An 18,173-nucleotide genomic window follows, 5' to 3' on the forward strand; every position below is an offset into this window, starting at 1 on the left:
CTTTCCAGCCGGGTCCAGACCCTACCCGGAGGCTCGGCGGGGCTGCCTCTTGGAGTCCTGCCATCCAAGGCAGTGGTAGCCAGAGGGTACCCGCCAGTACCCGGGGTAGCCTGACCATCTCTAATCCTGGAGCAGCTATGAGCTCCGACTCCTTCCAAACAAGGCAGCCTTCCCAACGGAGGTCGACTCGGGTGGATTTTAAAACACTTACATTTCACCATCCTGAAAAGAACAAAGTACTCTGAGACTACGTGCATGCACGTGCTTCTGAGTCTCCAGGCCTGACTGTGTCCCAAGCACCCGGGCCAAACACCTGATTGTGCTCTGTCCTTGGCCCCTCTCTGAGGGGCTCAGGCCAAAGGGGCCTCAGAGGCAGAAGTGCTCTTCTCTCCCCCTGAGAAGAAGGAGAGGGGAAGTAGGCCTGCTGCTCAAGTCAGAGAATCGGCGCTCAGACTCAAAGATGCCTTCAAGAGTTAAGAAGAGGGTGCAGTGCAGCAATGACGAAACATCTCACTTTCCATCCCCTCTCCCCTCCACCAGCATGATCTCAAGTCTACCTTACAGAGCCTGCTAAACATGAGGATGGACAGTAGTACAGATGGGAATTGGAAACACAGGGAATCCTGGACACATGATCCCTTCAGGACCAGTAGCGAGAGTGGCGATACTGGGAGGGTGGGGTAGAAATGGGGAACCGATTACAAGGATGTACATAAAACCTGCTCCCTGGGGGATAGACAACAGAAAAATGGGTGAAGAGAGACGTCAGACAGTATAAAACATGGCATCATAATAATTTATAAATTATCAAGGGTTCATGAAGGAGGGGGGAGGGGGGTAAGGGGGAGCTATACCAGGGGCTCAAGTAGAAAGCAAATATTTTGAGAATGATGAGGGCAACAAATGTACAAATATGCTTGATGCACAATGGATGGGTGGATGGATTGTGATAAGAGTTGTATGAGCCCCCAATAAAATGATTTTTTTTAAAGAGTTAAGAAGAAAAAGTATCCTTCCAAGTGGTGCCTTCCAGGAGACAAGGTCACTGTTTGAAGGAGAAAACATGACATTTATGGGACAGCACAAACACAAGCCAAAGGCCAGTCTCCTGGAAAACTCTAAGAGACAGAGAAGGGGACCAGGGCCAGGGTGTGGCCGAGACACCACCTGAACTACCTCTGAGCCCTGGAAGGAGAGTCTGGAGAGTCTCTCTCCGCATGGCCATGGAGCCCCGGAGATGACCAAGCCAAGCCAAGCCGAAGACATAGGACAGTGAGCGGGCCACAAAAGCCCACCTTGGCCCAAGTCACACAGGACAAGAAACACCGGCATGATCCACGTTCATGCTGTTCACGCCAAGGAATCTGCTGGCCTCGGCCTGCTCTTTCCACGACTCCCGTCTCCCTGACTCATCTCCTGCTGCCAGCACCACCTCCTGCAACAGAGCTCAGTCTTCTCTGAAGTCAAGGCCTTCAGAGCACCCCAGCGAGCAAACGCAGTTCCTGCGGGCAGCTCTGCAGAAGAAACAATCAAGTCAGAGTCCTGACTCCCCAGCTGCACAGCCTAAACACTAAGAGAGCTAAGCACTAGATGTCTCTGGGCCTTGGGTTCTATCTGCGCACCATGAGCCCAGCGAGCCTCCCCCCAAAGAGCTGATGGGACAGTGAAATGAGGTCACCTATTTACAGAGCCCCTCGCACAGGACAAGACTCAGTCAATGCCAGCCTCTGCCCCTCTGTTTCTCAAACTGCCCTGTCCCCCTATACCCCTAACGCCCCTACTTCTTGTGGTCTGTCCCCACCTCCCCCCCCCCCCGCAGGAGAGCTGCTCCAGGGGGCGTGGAGCTGGCTGGCAGCATGCTAGTCTTTTAGATCCAGAGCAGTAGGAAGCCAACCATTAAACCAGGAGTGAAGAGCAAGGAACCATTACCTTGAACAGAAAGGACATTTCTATTTACTTAGCTATAAAAGGCGCCATAAAATATAATATGCAGCATGCAGCCTCATGATTAATAATAGATCTGGCCAATTATTCTCGCAGGTCCTTGGGTGCATCCAACTGGTCACTAAGAACGATTCCTCCTTTCAGGAAATAAAGGGGTTGTGAATTCTCTGGGCACTGGAAGAACCTGCTGCCTGGGCTACCAGAGTCGAGAACAGGCGGTGAGGTGAGGCTCAGGGTCAGGGTTTCCCTGTCCGTGTGAAGGGTGTGAACGAAGACCAGAAAGGTCCATGGACCTTAGTGGCAGTGAGCGCTGGTTCTTGGTGAGAGGGCTGTGAGCTGCCCAACCTGGACTCTCGGGGGCCTGGAGACCAGACAGACATGGGAGGTGGAGCCAACACTTGGAGGATCCGCGAAGCAGAAGCAAATGACTGAGCCGGGAGTGGGGAGGAGGGGAGGAAAAGGGCTGGCAGGAGGCAATAAGGTAGAAGGAAGGAGTCCAGGCAAGGATGGTAGAGATTTCTGAGTAGAGCCCTAGTCACTGTCTCTAGAAGGACAAAGGGACCAGGAAGAATCCCTAGCCAAACCAAGGGCTTACGTCAAGAAGCAACAGATAAAACAAGGCAGGTGCCGAGGTCAGAGGGAAGGAGGTGAAAATCCAGGAGAAGCAAGATCAGGAGACTCAGCTGAGTCTCTTGGGTCCCTGGCCTTGGACTTCTTAACCCTTAAAAGGATACAGAAAATTGCAAGCAGCAGGAAGTGGCCCCAGAGCCGAAGACTGGCAGGACCGTAGGGGCAAGCAGATCATGTGGACGCTGGCTTCTAGCTCCACCCTCAACGCAGAGTAAAAGCCCCCACCACTCAAGGCCGGGTTGGGCCCAATTCCTCCTCGGTCTCCCCGGGAAGCAGCAACCAGGGGGCTGTAATTAGCAGACCCTGCCCAGGGCCACAAAGTGCTTTCTGGATGCAGCATGTGGTTGGTGTTGAGCGAGTTAGGATGGACGAGTCCTGTAACCCTCCAGGGCTCTTTTATTGAAACCACAGCACAAGAAGTGGCGCCCCCAAGGGATCACAGGGAGCTCATGGCTGCAGTAAAGTCTGTCCGAAGATGCCGAAGAGCCTCACCCATGGTGGCACCTCTAGGGAGTGAGGTGGGACGGAGGAGAAACCTGTTCCCTATCAAGTTCGGAGACCATACTCACCTCCAACGAAACCCAAATGCCCTACCAGTGAAGTACGCTCTTAATGGAATACGTGACCTGCCCCCAAAGGGTTAACGGAAGGGAGGGAACACTCAACCCAAGGGCACCCACCAGGGGCAGGAAACAGACTGCTGGGTCTTCTCCCAGCCCTTTCTCCTGCGGGAGGAGGGAACTCTATCCCGGGATGCAGCTGTGCTCCCTGAGAGAAGGGCAGCAGTGCGGGGAGGCATCCCAAGGTGGAAGTCCCGGGTGCAACGGAGAGTGGCCTGGGCTCCAGTGGAACAGTGTAGACATGGCCGCTGAACAGGAGTGAAGGGAGACCTCTCCCACCACAGGGTCACACCAGAAAGGGGCGGAGGGCAGCAAGGCCACTCAGCGGGAAGCAGGAAACACCTTGCAAAGCAGGGCCAAGAGCCAGCTGGCCAGCTTTAACCCCTTCACGCTCAGCATGAACTCATGGAGGTTGATCTGCCACAGGGTGAAGGCTTCGCTGAAGGAGATCTGGGTCTTTCTGAAGAACGAGCGGGTCTGCTTCCTCTTGTGCCTGGAGGAAGGGGGTGAGAGGAGGGAGAAGAGTGAGGGAGGGAGGGAGGGAGGGGGAGGAAAGAAACACTAGCTCAGCACCCTGTTGGAAGTGCAGGATGGTGGCTTTGCCCAGCTGGCCGGCCCCCATGTGTCTGTGACTGCTCTGGGTCACGTGGCCATCCTGCCACCCTAGCTAGGGCCCAGAAAAACTCAGACATTGGACGGAGCTTGTCAAGTAAGCGTGGCAGGCAAACAGTGGTTTGACAGGATCCACAGCTCCAGGGCCACTCGGAAAACAGGCCAGTGGTTCTCACCCCACAGACACAGGACAAAGATGCCAACCTGTCTGAGGGTGAGAATCACCTGGGAAACAGGTGGCCCTAAGAAGCAGAGCTCGGGGTGGAAGTCAGCCAAGCCCTCCCTTCCTGTGTCCACAAAAGGATATGTCGGAGATGGCCGTGTATGTTGATGACCTACTCAAACATTATTTCCTGAACTCATCCCCAGGGGCGGGATCACTCATGCCTAGTCTTTCAGTGATTTGACAGTGGAGATATGATTTATGTGGTCAATTCTCCCCTCATCAGATCACTCCCTGAAGGACCCATTCTCTGACTCGCATGAATGGAGCTGGAGGTTGACCAGAGCCCAGACTTCCTGCCTTGCTGGATAATGGCCAATCTGAAGATGGTCCCGTTCTGTGCACTCGTCACACTCTGGTCAAAGGCCTGAAATCCTCACTCCTCTGTCCCTGTCTCCCCAAGGAAGCAACTTCCCTTCCTCCCCAACATCTGAGTACCCCAGATACCCGGGCATCTGAAACACCACCGTAAAGATCTGTGATACTGAAGGAATGTGCTCCGTTCAAGGTCCCCTGTGGCAGGTCTTTCCCTCCCAAGTCAGAGCCATGCCTGCAGTGAAGAGAACACTGCCCGGCTCCCGGCCAGTCTCTGCAGAGACAGCCAGGGGGCCCAATCGGTTGGCATGGGGATATGCCAGAGCTTCCTGATCCCAAGTCCAGGGGACACTTGGAAGGGTCTGAGACACTCAGAAAGCTCAGCAAACTTTCCTGAGGGTCAGAATCATCTAGAAGGCTGGGTAGTTGGGCGGGGAGGGGGAGCTCCAGGGATCTGCTCCTTTGCACAAGTACAGTTTGCTCTTCAGCCACCCAAAAAACTGCCTGGGGCACCAGCAAGCTCACTGGAGCCATTTTCTGACACACCCACCTACCCACCCACCACCACTTCTCCCTCAGGGGGAGCAGGGCAGGTAGGGCCCCGTGGCCTGTGGGAGAACGGGGAGCTGGGCAGAGCCCTGAGGCAGGCCGGGGACACACTCACACAGCCAGTGCCCGGATGCAACAGCGCGACATGGTGAGGAAGGAGCTGGCGCTGGCTCGGGTGCCCAGGGCGGCCTCGATGCCCCGCAGCAGGTCATTGGTCTTGAAGATGAGCAGCATCTGGCGCGGCACGTGGCTGAGGAGCTGGCTGATCTGGGGAAGGTAGCTGGCAGCATGGTCCCGGATTTCTGATTCCTGAGGCAGACAAGAGTGGTCGGGATGGGCTGGGGGACAGGGGGTGCTGCTGGCACAGTTGCCTCGGTGCCACTAGAAGCACTCCCCAAAGCGGGGGGGGGGGTGTCTTTCTTTGAACTCTCTTTTTAAACGCGCCCAGGAGCTCTGCAGTATGACAAACCTGGAGGGAATACGGAACCGCAACTGCTGGCCACTCGCTGAAGGCAGGGCAGAAGCACACACTGAGGAGACAGGCCCTGTTTCAGCGACAGCCGCTGTCCCTGGCCCCTCGAGTGGTCAATGACGTGCTGTTCCTTGCTGCTGTACCGTGGCGACATGTGTGCACCAAGCCCGGTGCTTCCTGGGTTCTCAGTGCTCTGGCCCCGCAGAAGCGCATCACCAGGCCTGTCTTCCGAGGTGACCCTGGGTGGGCTGGAACCGCTGACCTCAGGCTAGTAGTCAAACGCTTAACCATTTACACCACCCAGGGAGGTTCGCGGTCGGCAATGCCCAGCACCAGTACCAACTGGGGTGGGGGGGTCTTCCTCTCTCCCCCACCCCACCTCCATGTGGTGAGGTTGGAATGCGCTGACTTTCCTGCCCAGAGAACCATCCTGCCTTCAGTCCCCAAGGCAACTTCACGGGCATTACTGGACGCTGGTACTGGCTGAGCCATGGCCCCTGGCTCTCCTGACAAGCTCAGGTGGGGCCAGTCTATAGGTCCCAGTTGCCCCACCTAACTCCAATGTCCAACCCCGACAAACATACCCCGAAGCCTTCTGGCCCACTCTGCCTGGAACCAGTCACATTCCTTCCAACCCCTGAAGTCCCCAGTGTGGTATCAGAGTGAGCCCTTAAAACTGGCTGCTCCCACAGCCCCTGGCCAGCCCTGGAGTGGAGAACTGAGAGCTGGCTTCGGCTCTTTCCCTGCCCCTGACCTCTGCACAGCTCTGGGCAGATTGCTGCCTCCAGCCAGAATGCTCAGCATAGCAACTCTGATTCCTTCTCCCAGGGAATCCCATGATGATGAGGATGAAGCACTAACTCCACATACCAAGCGCCTTGGAAACGCTCCGACTGCAACTCTCTTCCTCCCCCTTTCTGCCCTGAGGTCAGAGGATTCTCCCCATGTTAAACTGAGACATTGGGAAGGTTAAGTCACCCAACTGGTCCTTCTCAGCCACAACTAGTAAGTCATAAGTCAGGGATTAAGTCTAGCTGTGCAATTCCCTAGCCCGTGCCCTGACCACCACTCCGCCCACACAGCAGGCCTGTATGACTGAGGCTTTGATTCACAGTTTTCACCAATAATCCTCTCTGTGCCAACTCCCAGCAGGACTCTGAGGGTCAGCAGAGGGAAGGGGAAAGGCTCTGAGACTAATGAAGACATATCAAGGGACCCCCTAAAGCTCACTGCCACTGAGTCAATTCTAACTCAGGACGACCCTGTAGGGCAGAGTCGAACGGCCCCACAGGGTTTCCCAGAGCGTAATCTTTGCAGAAGCAGAGTGCTACATCTTTCTCCTACAGAAGGCTGGTGGCTTTGAACAGGACAGTAAAGCTTGCAGGGGCTGCACCATGTCTCTAGGAGTCATGAGAGGAATTAGTCCAGAGCCCTGAGCATGTTAACCTCCTGAGTGAACGAAGGCCTCTGGGCCTCTTGTTATGTGGAGAACAAATCCTCTATTACTTACGCTTTTAGTTTGAGGCTGTTGTTTCAAGTCGCCAAAAGCCCCTCCCGGATACAGCGCGTTGAAGATTCTCCCTCTTCCCATAAGACAGGGGCTCACGTCTCCCTGATACAGTACTGAAGATTGCCCCACTTTGCAGTAAGACAGGGGCTCATGAAGAATGAAAGACTGGGCTAGCCTAGCATGACTCAGTTTACTTTATTGGGTCCTTGTCCAAAATGAGCAAATGTAATTGGTCTAAAGTTAGCAAACAGAGCCTACACAAATGCCTCTATTGGCTAGGTCCAGTCCCAAGACTGCAGGAATAGTGGGAGATAAGAAAGATGCACAAGACAGGGTCCCTTCCCTCCAGGCACTCACCCCCAGGCTGAGGACTTAAGATATGTGTGTGGGGGGAGAGGGTGGTAGATGTGTGTGTGTGTGTGTGTGTGTGTGTGTGTGTCTACCAACTCTGACAAAGCGTATGTATAAGGACCCTTTGGGCTGGGGTGATGTGGAGAAGTGTCCTGGAGGGCAGAAGACTTGTTCAAAGAGCTATATTTAAGCAGAGTCTTGATGGACTAACAAAAACCCTAACACAAATACTAACTTAGTTAATAAAAACAGATAGGGACACCTGTTAGGTGCCAGGTCCACCATTCACCTGCAAGTCTGTCACACTGTGGTCAACTGTGTTTTGCTGTCATGCTAGGAGTTATGCCAACAGTGTTTCAAATGCCGGCAGAGTCATGCATGATGGACAGGGTTCAGCAGAGCTCCCAGAATAAGGAAAGACTCGGAAGACGGAACAGGGATCAACACTGAGAACCTTGTGAACAGCAGCAGGACGTTCACTGAGATCTTGCCAGAAGATGGGAAGGCATGCAGACTACAACTAGGGAAGAGTCGCCTTAAAGCAGAGTCACCCGAATGGTGCACGCCGAGCAGAGCTTTCGGGACTTCATTTGCTAACAGGGGCAACTCAAAATGAAAAAATAAATAAATCTGCAAACATCCATCAGTAATCGGAAAGTGGAATGTGCAGAGTATGGATCTAGGAAAACTGGAAATAGTCAAGAATGAAATGGAACACCTGAAGATCGAGCCCCTTGGCCCTGGCGAGCTGAAATGGTCTGGAAGTGGCCACTTTGAGTTGGACTATTATATGGTTTACTCCAAGAGGAACGGTTAAAAAGAGCATTTCCATATCTTAAAGTACAATGCTGTCTGTGATTGAATAATATTCATATGTTTATCGGGAACCTCACTTAACACAACTAATATTCCAATGTACACCTACAGGACTTCAGCTAGCAATGAAGAAAGGGAAGGACTAACAGTTTCCTCAGTCTGAGACTGATCTATCGCGCACTCAGAATTTCTGGTGGCTGGGACGTGGATGTTAGGGACAAGGAGGAGGGAACAGTAACTGGGAAATATGGCTCGGATGACATAAATGAAGCTAGAGATCACCTGACAGAATTTTGCAAGACCAGCGACTTCATTTCAAATACCTTTCTCAACAACATAAATGGTAACAATACACACGGAAGTCGCCAGATGGAATGCACAAGAATCAAATTGACCACATCTGTGGGAAGAAATGATGGAGAGACTCGGAATCAGCTAAAGCAAAGCCAGAGGCTGGCTGTGGAACACACTTTCAATTGCTCAAATGGAAGTTCAGGTTGAAGCTGAAGACCATTAAAGCAACTCCCCAAGAGTCAAAATACAACCTTGGCTGTGCCCCCTGTAACTTTTTAGAGCATGCAGCGCACTGAGCACTGATGACAGAAGACCAGAGGAGTTGAAATGACATGGAGGCCATCACACATGAAGAAAGCAAAAAAAATCATTAAGAGACAAAAAAGAAAAGCCTAAAGTAGCCGTCAGAAAGGACTCTGACACTAGTTCTCGAACGGAGTAGCTAAAGTGAATGAAGGAATGGTGGAAAAGCTGAAGAGAATATTAGGGGCAATTAGAGATGACAAAGTAAAATATTATAATGAACTAGACAAAGTAAAATAGTATGATGAAATGTACAAAGACCTTGAGTCAGAAAGTTAAAAATGAAGAGTATGCTTAGCATTTGTCAACTTGGGAAAGAATTGAAGAAAAATTTCAAGCCTTGGGTATCAATACAGAAGGATTCGATGGGCAAAACAGTGAACAATGCAGAAAGCATTAAAAAAAAAGATGGAATACTCAGACTGAGTCTACCAAAAAGACTTGGTCAGCACCAACCATTTCAACAGACAACATTGGGCTCAACTCCGATTCAGTCCATCCGAGGTCACAGTGCTGAGCACGCTGCCCGGAGGGGTTCTGAGGCTAGAGTCGTTACAGAAGCGGACCGCCACCTCTTTCTCGCCTGGAGCTGCTAGTGGGCTCCAACGACTGATTTTTCAGTTCACTGCTGAGCGCTTTAACCACTGAGCCACTGGGCTCTCCCAGCCCAGTAGTCCACATCCCTCCCCTCCCGCCATCCAGATCATACCGAGTTCTTTCTTCCCTCCAGGCCTTAGAGCAGTGTGTCCTCCGCCTGGCTGCTCTCTCCCCACTCGCTCTTAAAAGGGAACCTTCTTATTGGGAGAACCAATGAAAACATGGCTGCCTCTAGGCTGAAGTTGACCGCCATCATGGCACATCCCCCTGGCCCTCCCGAAAGCAGGCAGCAGCCCAGGGAGATCACAGGGGAGAAGTCAGAAACATGACTTCCTGGGAGGAAGATGAAGCCGAGTGGCAGCTCTCCGACATTCTGCTCCTGTGGGAGTTGAAACAAACTCTCCTCGCTCTGCTCTCAATGGTCTCTGGGGTTGGGCACTCAGAGCAGAGGGAGACATGCCCTGCTGCTGCCCAGGACCTCGCCTGTGACAAGTCTCAGCCCTCTTTTTCCGCCTGGAGTGGCCTGCCTCCTTGTCCACCCTGCCCCTACCTTCGACGTATGATGGCCACTTTTGGATTTCCCCTCAGGAGCTCCCCTGCTCACTGCCACAGTCTGACACTCATCCAGCCTTCAGCTGAGATGTCACCTCCTGAGCGAGCTCTTCTGAGTGCCTAACCCTAGCACCCACCTGTCCCCATGTCATGACTCAAACCTCAGCTCGGGCCCCCTCCCTCCTCCACGGCACCTGCACCTGGCCCATTCATCCTCCTGTTCGTTCCCTTGCTGGCTGTCCGCCCCGTCACCAGCAGGAGTAAATGGCACGAAGGCCTGCTTGTTCATCCCTGGATCGTCAGCGCTGAGTCTGAGTAGCATGGAGTCCCGGGGTGGGGCAGAGTTGGCACACTCAGCTAAAAACCAAAAGGCACCTTGGAACAAAGGCCTGGTGGTCTACTTCTGGAACACCCCAGGGGGCACAGTTCCACTCTGTCACACCTTGTCACCAGGAGTTGGCACCAACTCACCAGCAACTGGGTCTTTCAGTTTTTTATGTCTGGGGCTGCCGGCGCTCATGAGGCCACTGAGCTCTTGGAAGACTGATGTCAACTCGGAAACCAGAGCTCATCTGGCGGCTCTGCACTCAGCTGTTCCGAAGTCCCCAACGACACAGCAGCTTGCAGGGTAGGACTGTGGGGCTCAAAGTGGGGAAAGGAGCTGCCCAAGGCCATGTCATCAGGAGGAGGAGGTGCTGGGACTAGACCCCTGTCCGCTCAGCCTCCCCGAGCCTTAGAGGGAGCACGGGCCCAGCCACCACGTGGATCCCAGCAGGTCTGGATGGATCTGGAAAACTGACAGAGCAGACAGACAGCAGTCAACTCCATGACGAGGACTGAGATCTCTCCTGGGAAGGAGCCTGCGCAGAGCTGGAAGGATAAGCTTGCCCCAGGATGCTGCTCCCATGGGAGCAGGTGACCAAGAACATGGGGGAGGAACTGTTCCAAGCATCTGTCTCCCAACGCAGTCTCTCTGGGACTCTTGTCTAGGTCCAATGGAGAAATAAGCTATAAATAGAGACCAGGGGCTGGAGGGGTGGGGGGTGTGGCTGTGTCACTGAACACTCTGCAGGACCATGCGGTGGCAGCATGGCTTAGGGAATGCACAAGAGTAAGCAGAACACTTTCCCCCACAAGGTTCCAGGAGATGGGTGATGGCACATCGGCGCAAGTGGGCCCAGGCATCTTCTTGAGCGCGCAAGACAGTCCTTGCCATGCGCGCAAGTCTGGAATGTGTGTGGCAGGTGCCGGGGATCTTGCACCGATAGGCTGGGCTATGCCCACAGGCCTGAGGCACTTCAGCTAGCAGTGTCCTGGTGATCCTTCCAGGCAGGCGACGCTGGAAAGCCTTGGCCGGGAGCTTCTGTCCTGGAGAGTCGCTTCTCCTGCTGCTCCTGCTCCCAGCTCACACTGCCCTCATTCTTCCACTGCACACGCATGCACACACGCCCATTCACACACAGACGCACACACGTGGCCCGCCGAGCCTGAGTCAAAGGGCTTCAAAGGCCATCCCTGGCCCTCCCATTCAGAAGACAGGGCTGGGAGGACCCACCTACCTCGGTGGTGGTGACTGGAGTATGGCCAATGCCCGTCCTGACGGAGTCCCAAGAGCGGGCCGTCAGCATGCAGGCAAACAAGGGGTAGAGCTCGCCAGCACCCAGACACTGGCTGTACTTCTGCACGCTCTTCATGTCAGTCCAGATCAGAGACTGCCAGAGGTGGCAGTAATTCAGGCGGAACTCTTCCGTGAGCACCTGGGGGACAGAGGGACAGTGGCAAGACCTGAGACTCCTGCCCCCGTGAGGTCCTCGCCATGCAGGCCCTAAGCCCCCAGCAGTGGGTGTCGACCACCACAGGGGCGATGGGCTGGGGCGGAGGCTCCGGCTTGACGTCTGCCGCCCTGCACACAAACCCAGGCAATCCTGAGACCCCAGGCCAAGCCCCGAAGGGAGGGGCCTGGTCCATCCAATTGGCACCACCATGTTCTTCCCAGCCCCAGACTCTCCGCAGTGGGCCCCTGTGCTGACCCAAACAAGCCTGAAACTCTCCATGGAGGACTGGGGAGCTCAGTCTGTGCAGCCCAGAGCCCAGGAGGGGCACCACCTGCATACCCTTCTACTGCCAGGATGGGGCATGAGCAAGAAGTGAAAGGTCGACTGTGCTTGGCCCAGGGCAGCAATTGGCCCCAAACGAACTCTTCCCTCTTTGTGGGAGGTCCAGGGGTGGGGAAATGAGAGCAGGGCTCTGAAGAACGGCCTAGGAGACCCCTGGGGAAACCACCGTGGGCCCTGGGCCTCATGAAGTCAAGTCAGGCCCTGAGCCCCGGCGCAGGCAGGGAACATCACCATTTCCAGGTAGGAGCTCAAGGTTGCTTCCAACCAGCTCTGCAAACCTCGGGCAAGTCCCTGGGACCGGCAGTCTGGGCCATCCGTCCCATCAGCTCCCTGCCCTCTGGGCCACGACCCAGCTCCTCACTGGGGCAGGACACACCATCCTGCCTCCCTGGGAAACCTGCTCACTCATGTCACACAGTTCGCCGGGCTTCCCTGGAGAGGAGACGTGCACACAAGCACATTTCCACAGAACCGTCCTCACTGGCGGCAGCGACACAAGGACCAGCCTGACTTTACTGTGGAGGAAACAGAGCTCCTGGAACTGTGACTCACAGTGAGCCTGCTCCTGGGCCAGGACAGAGGTCCCCCCAGCTCTTAGCTCTCAGATCCATTGCCATGACTGGTCCCAGAGGGCAGTGGGCTCCCCTACCTGGTAGAGTCCGTGGTCCAGCAGCACAATCTCAGCCTGCCCGGTGCCAGGTTGTTTCCGCACCAGCACGTTGCCCGGGTGGGGGTCACAGTGCACGAAGCCGTTGACAAAGATCATCTCGCTGTACAGCTTACCCAGGTGGCGCGAGACCTGCAAGGGAAAGTGGGGTGGGAGTGCTGCTGGCCCGGAGACCGTGGTCACCATGCTGGTCTCAGTGGGCTGAGCAGCCATGGTGGAAGTGATGGACTGAGATTGGGTTGCTCTCGGGTTGCAGGGAGGAGCTAAGCTCTAACCCAGAGCCTCCAGGCACTGGAATGTTGGGAGCACCCAGACACAGCATTGCTTTGAAGCTCCTGCTGGTATTGAAGCTTCCTCTTCCCAGGAAGGTAATAGGAGTAGTGAGTCCATGGTAGAGTGCTCGGCTTCCAGGAGGGAGACCTGAGTTCAAATCCCGGCCAGCTGTCAGTGGGGCTTCCAGGAGGGAGACCTGAGTTCAAATCCCGGCCAGCTGTCAGTAGGGCTTCCAGGAGGGAGACCTGAGTTCAAATCCTGGCCAGGTGTAAGTGGAGGCTTGTGTACTGCGGACATGCTCACCAGGTTTCAGCAGAGCTTCCAGAGCAAGCGGGATGAGGAAGAAAGGCTTGGGGGTCTACTGCTGAAAGTCAGGCAGTGAAAACCACTCAGAGCTACAACCAATCTCAGGGCTGGCAGCACAGGGCCTGTGCAGGGCCTCACTCCACTGTGCATGGGCTCACCACGAGATGGACAGACTCAGAGCAGCAACGACCTGGTGGCTTTCCACTCCCCCCACCACCCCAGGACCCCTGGTGGCTTCATGCTGGCCCCAAGGTCAGCAGACAGAGCCCAGCAGCTGCTCGGCTGGAGAAGGGTGAGGCTGTCTGCTCCCATAAAGATTTATAGCCTTGGGAACCCAAGGGAGCAGAGCCACACTGCCTTACGGTGTCACCAGGAGTCCGAGTCGGCTCCCTGTCTCTGAAGCCTGCGCCCTCTGTTATCCCCCATGCCCTCTCTTTCCTACTCTCATCCACCCCCGCCCCCACCTTCTTCGTTTCTAACCCAAAGCTGGTAAAAGGCCGAGATAGTGGTTGGGGGAGTCATTTTACCCACCTTTCCTCCAAAGGGCAGGGGGCTACATATCAGCCCACCGTGTCGGCTGCCTTACCATCCAGGCTGGTGCCAGGCCTTGCCTTCTCTCCCTCCAGGTGTCTCTTCCCACCCGCCCTCTTCCCTGGAGCCCCATGTGCATCTGATTGATGATGTCTGCACAGAAGAAATGACACTGGAGAGGCCGTTTAAATCATCCTGTCACTCCGCTCTCCCTGCCCAGGCAGACGGCTTATCTCCACTCCCTTTTTATTAAAACTAAAAGCCTCTTCCCGGCAAGGGGACAGCTGCGGAATACAGCCAGCCTGGGCTCCGAGACAGTCTGCCCGTGGGGCTCCGCCAGCCCAGAAAGCGGATGCCCGGGACATCTGCTGCCCTTGACATTTCTGTCTGCCTCCACTGGGTCCCAGGGTCACCAGCACACAGCAACACAGTCAGAGGGGAGGAGCTGGAGCCCATGAGGTGAGGAGAAACCCCAAACTAGGGCCTTAATAGGAAGGTTCAACTCCTTTCCTCCGCCTTCATGGCATGGTCTCCCCTTATACCACACCAACACTCCAGCCTCACTCTCTCAACTTCTCCAGTGATCCCTGCCCCTGGCTACCTCAGGGCCTTTGCACGTGCCATTCTCTCTGTAAGGGCATCTTCCCCTGCTCCACTCCTGGTTCCTTCTGCTCCAAGTTCAGCATCTCACAGCCCTCCTGCCAGATACTTCGCAGCATGAGCCCGCTATCTGCATACGGCTCTCTAGCCCACTCTCCAGGAGCTCCGGTGGCCCTGACGGTGTTGGGTTGCTCACTGCCAGGTCAGCAGCTCAAGCCCACTGGGCGCTCCACTGGGGAAAGATGCGGCTGCCCACTCCTGTGAGATGGACAGCTTCAGAAACCCTATACCAGGTCGCTATGAGTCAGGATCCACCCTAAGCAGGAGGTCTGGGTGGGTGGGTGGGTGGGTGGGCAGGGGAACAGATGGGTGGGTGAATGAATAATGCGACCCGATGCCACCAAGGTCCAAAACCAGAATCTTAAGAGCCCGTAAATCCTTTGTCCGGGTCTTAGTTTCAGAGGCTGGGGGGCAGTGGGCTCCAGGATGAACTGGGAGACTGACCAGTACAGACAGGCTTCCCGTGAACTGGAGCGATCAGAAAGGAACCCCAGAGGCTCTCCCTCTGGTAAATATGAACTTGACCCCGAGTGGGTGCTATCAACCTCCTCTCACTCGCTCATCCCACTCCACGGCGGCAGCTAGCTCCGGAAGCAACGCCTCTTTTTGTGGTCAAAACAGCCCTCTGTGGTAAGGACCATTGCTGTCCCCATTTGACAGAGAGGGAAACTGAGGCTCAGAAAATGCCAGGATTTGCTTAATTCAGGTCTCAGTCCAGAGCCTCTGCCCTGAAACAAACAGCCTCCCGTGCAGCCTCCTGGGTCCTTTGGGGATGGTCTTTGAGGTGTCCCAAAGAGACACTGAGCTGGAGTTGGAGAGGCTCCAAAGGGTCCCAAGGACCCAGGCTCCAAACGGCACATTGGCCAGGCCAGCAGGGTCACGAGGGCTCTTCCCAGCCTCCTAAAGACCATTACCGAGTGCTGGCTCGTGCCTAGTTCTGTGCTTCTCCGTCTAGTTTGTGACTTTGAATCAGTTACTCCGAGCTGAGCATCAGTTTCTGCTTCTGTAAAATAGAGTCCGTCTCTCAGGAGCCACCCGAGGTAAAGACCCTCATCGTACTGGGCACACAGCGGCCTCCCGTAGCTGCCCCTCCTGTTGCACTGTTAGGGATGCCTTGCAGCGCGCTTTCAGGGTCAGCAGGCTCCATTCGGAGTGTCTTGTGAAGAGCTAAGGCCATCTGCTCAGCCCAGGTTCCAGCTGCCATCACCTCCTTGGGTGACACCAACCTTCCAGTCCTCCCAGCACCCATCCACGTGAGGACAGGGTTTCACTCCATGTCAAAGCCTCCTGGCTCAGGCTGAGAGGCCCAGTGGTCCAAGGCCCTGCGTTCTCTGTTTCCTCGGGACTGACAGACAGGGGAGGGGATTTCTTCTTTCCAGGGAGACAAGCTCTGAAAAACTAGATTTTCCAAACCAATTTCACTTATTAAGTAACCATTCATTTTATTTGTCAAAGATGCACATAAGTTCCAATCAGGGCTCCTGATCAGCCCAAGATAAGCAGTGTGGCCAGACAGTACGAACAGAATTCCAGCTCAAAGCAGAGAGATGATATTTCATTTCATCCACCAGACCTGTCAAGGGGAGATGTATGATCTCCCTTAAGCTTCCTGAAATACTGCTAATCGCTCTGCTCCCCCCCATTACTGCGCTGAAAGATGGTCCCTGGGGGTCTGGGGACTTGGGGTGGGAGCCGCTGCCCGTGAGGAGAGAGCTGCTGGGGATGGAGGAGGAAGAGCTATGAGTCTGGCTCATATACGTACAGCCAGAGCCACCAGCGGGCCTCCCCATCTCCACCCCTTGGCTGGCTGCCTCCATCTGGAAGCCATTCGTTGGGGGGTTACTCTTGATGTTCATGCTCACCAGGACACATAGCCACAGAAGGGAGAGACAGGCTGGTGCCAGGCCTGTGCCCACGGGACCCTGGTGCCATCTTGGTTCTGCCCATGAACAGCAGGGACAGCCTGGGACAAGTCCCTTTCCCACTTGGGTCCCTTGGCTGTGAAATGTGACTAAGTCTACCTCGTCTCCTTCCTACAGATCATCTTCAAGAGTCAATGTCAGATGAGCGCACGAGCAGGACTGCCCCCACAGGGTCCTCTTGGCAGAGCACCAGGCCTTCCTGCAGTGGAGCCCCTGTGGGTTTGAACCCCCAACCCTGGCAGTTAGCAGTCACGCACTTGACTGTTAAACTGCCAGGGCTCCTTTTTAACACGTGGTAGCTTATGGTGTGTGTGTGGGGGGGGGCGGGCGGGAGGATAAGCCCATTATCACTGTCAAGGCATAATTTTCAAAAAAATTGAAAACATGGCTCACATCAAAAATGCAAGGCACATACTTCAAAGGCTTACTAACTCACGAATAAGGGAGCGGGTGCAATGGCTGAGTAAGGAACCGGGTGTTCATGGGTTTACACCAAGACTAGCCGAGGTACAAAACTAGTGGCTGTCCTCAGCCCACGGCCAAGCAGTCCATTCTGACGCACAGCAACCCAAGAGGGCAGGGTAGAACTAACCGCACCCCTACCCCCGCCCCCACCAAGGGCTTTCCAAGGCTGAACTCCAACACCGCTTCCTGCCGCAGAGCAGCTAGTGGGTTCGACTCTCTGACCTTCCAGTGAGCAGCCAACTGATCAAGTCCCTGCGATCATCATCCTACCTGGGGAATTTAAAAATCACAATCTCAGGAGTTATCTTGCATGGGCTTCAAGTGCATGGTTCAAAAGCACCAGCTGCTCTGCAGGAGAAAGAGGAGGACTTCTACTCCTGTAGAGAGTTCCAGTCTCAGAAACCACAGGGGCAGTTTATACTCGGCCCTCCAAGGTCGCTGTGAGATAACCGGGCTGCATGGCAGTGAGTTTCAGTGAGTGCTGCAGGACAAGAAGGATGTGCACCTCGCCAGAGTCCCAGCCCATCGTGACTGTCGGTCACAAAGCCAAGCAACAGCACCCCCCCACCCCACCCCACCCCCAGACACCAAGGCCAAGGAACATGCACGGTCCACAGACAGCACCCTTCACCCTACTTTGGTGAGCAGGAACTGGGCTCTCAAAAGATCGTGACCCTTCAACTCTCTTCGCACACCAGGAACTAATCCTACCCCCTGGCTCAACTTTCAGCCAAACAATAGGCAGGCCTGCAAGGTGGTCAAGCAACCTGGCAAGGACACCCTCCTGCGAACCACCAGCCAATGCCATCAGAAGGCCGGCTGTTGCCCCGGGATGAGAATGACGCCACGGTGGAGGGCGGAGCAGGGAAAAACGGTCCGGCTAGGTGGGATGGATAAACGCAGTGGCCGTCACAATGGGCTAAGGCTTAACAACAACTGGGCGGAATGCACAGGCCCGGGCAGGCTTTGTTCTGCGGTACAGAATGCCCCCGCGGAGTGCAGCCCCCGCCCAGAAGGCCCCTGAACGAGTCACCCCAGCACAAAGGTCCCACGGCAGTGTGTGGGGGGTCCTAAAAGAACAGGAGACAGACCCGTGGGGAGACAGCCACATGACGACCAAGAGGAAGCGACAAGGGAGGGAACCAAAGCCTGCCAGCTGCCCCAAGAGCCAGTGGGGAGGCACGCCCGCTTCTTCCTTGGAGCCCTCACGGGACTCAGATTGCAGCTCGACCTCCAGAGCCGAGAATGACAAACCTCTGTCTTGAACTGCCGTCGGAGACAATGGCCGCCAGTGGTGGCGGTGGTAGCAGTGGCGGTGGCGGCAGCAGCCCAGGAGCCACCTTCAGGCCCCACTGCCCCAGGGTGCTGCAGTCACCGCCAAGGATGAAGGCACTCCACTGGGAGACCAGACCTACCATCATGGCGGGAAAACCGGGTCGTGTCG

The 18,173-nt window shown here is 55.3% G+C and overlaps 1 protein-coding gene across 2 annotated transcripts in view; it reads right to left on the reverse strand.

The window, feature by feature from the left end:
* Positions 1 to 2,952: 2,952 nt before the first annotated feature.
* Positions 2,953 to 18,173, reverse strand: part of ADCK1 (aarF domain containing kinase 1) — a 127,798-nt gene continuing 112,577 nt past the window's right edge. The window contains exons 8-11 of one of the 2 annotated variants that reach the window (XM_075531357.1): positions 12,555 to 12,704; positions 11,348 to 11,545; positions 5,009 to 5,202; positions 2,953 to 3,687 (exon numbers count right to left, since the gene is read on the reverse strand). In XM_075531357.1, coding sequence (XP_075387472.1) covers positions 3,516 to 3,687; positions 5,009 to 5,202; positions 11,348 to 11,545; positions 12,555 to 12,704 — 714 coding nt within the window. In that variant the 3' untranslated portion in view covers positions 2,953 to 3,515. Of the gene's footprint in view, positions 3,688 to 5,008; positions 5,203 to 10,259; positions 10,584 to 11,347; positions 11,546 to 12,554; positions 12,705 to 18,173 lie in introns of those variants that run through there. The other variant, XR_012779703.1, reaches the window with a different exon arrangement.

The sequence above is a fragment of the Tenrec ecaudatus genome, chromosome 14, assembly GCF_050624435.1.
Source record: "Tenrec ecaudatus isolate mTenEca1 chromosome 14, mTenEca1.hap1, whole genome shotgun sequence".
In the NCBI taxonomy this organism is placed as follows: domain Eukaryota; kingdom Metazoa; phylum Chordata; class Mammalia; order Afrosoricida; family Tenrecidae; genus Tenrec; species Tenrec ecaudatus.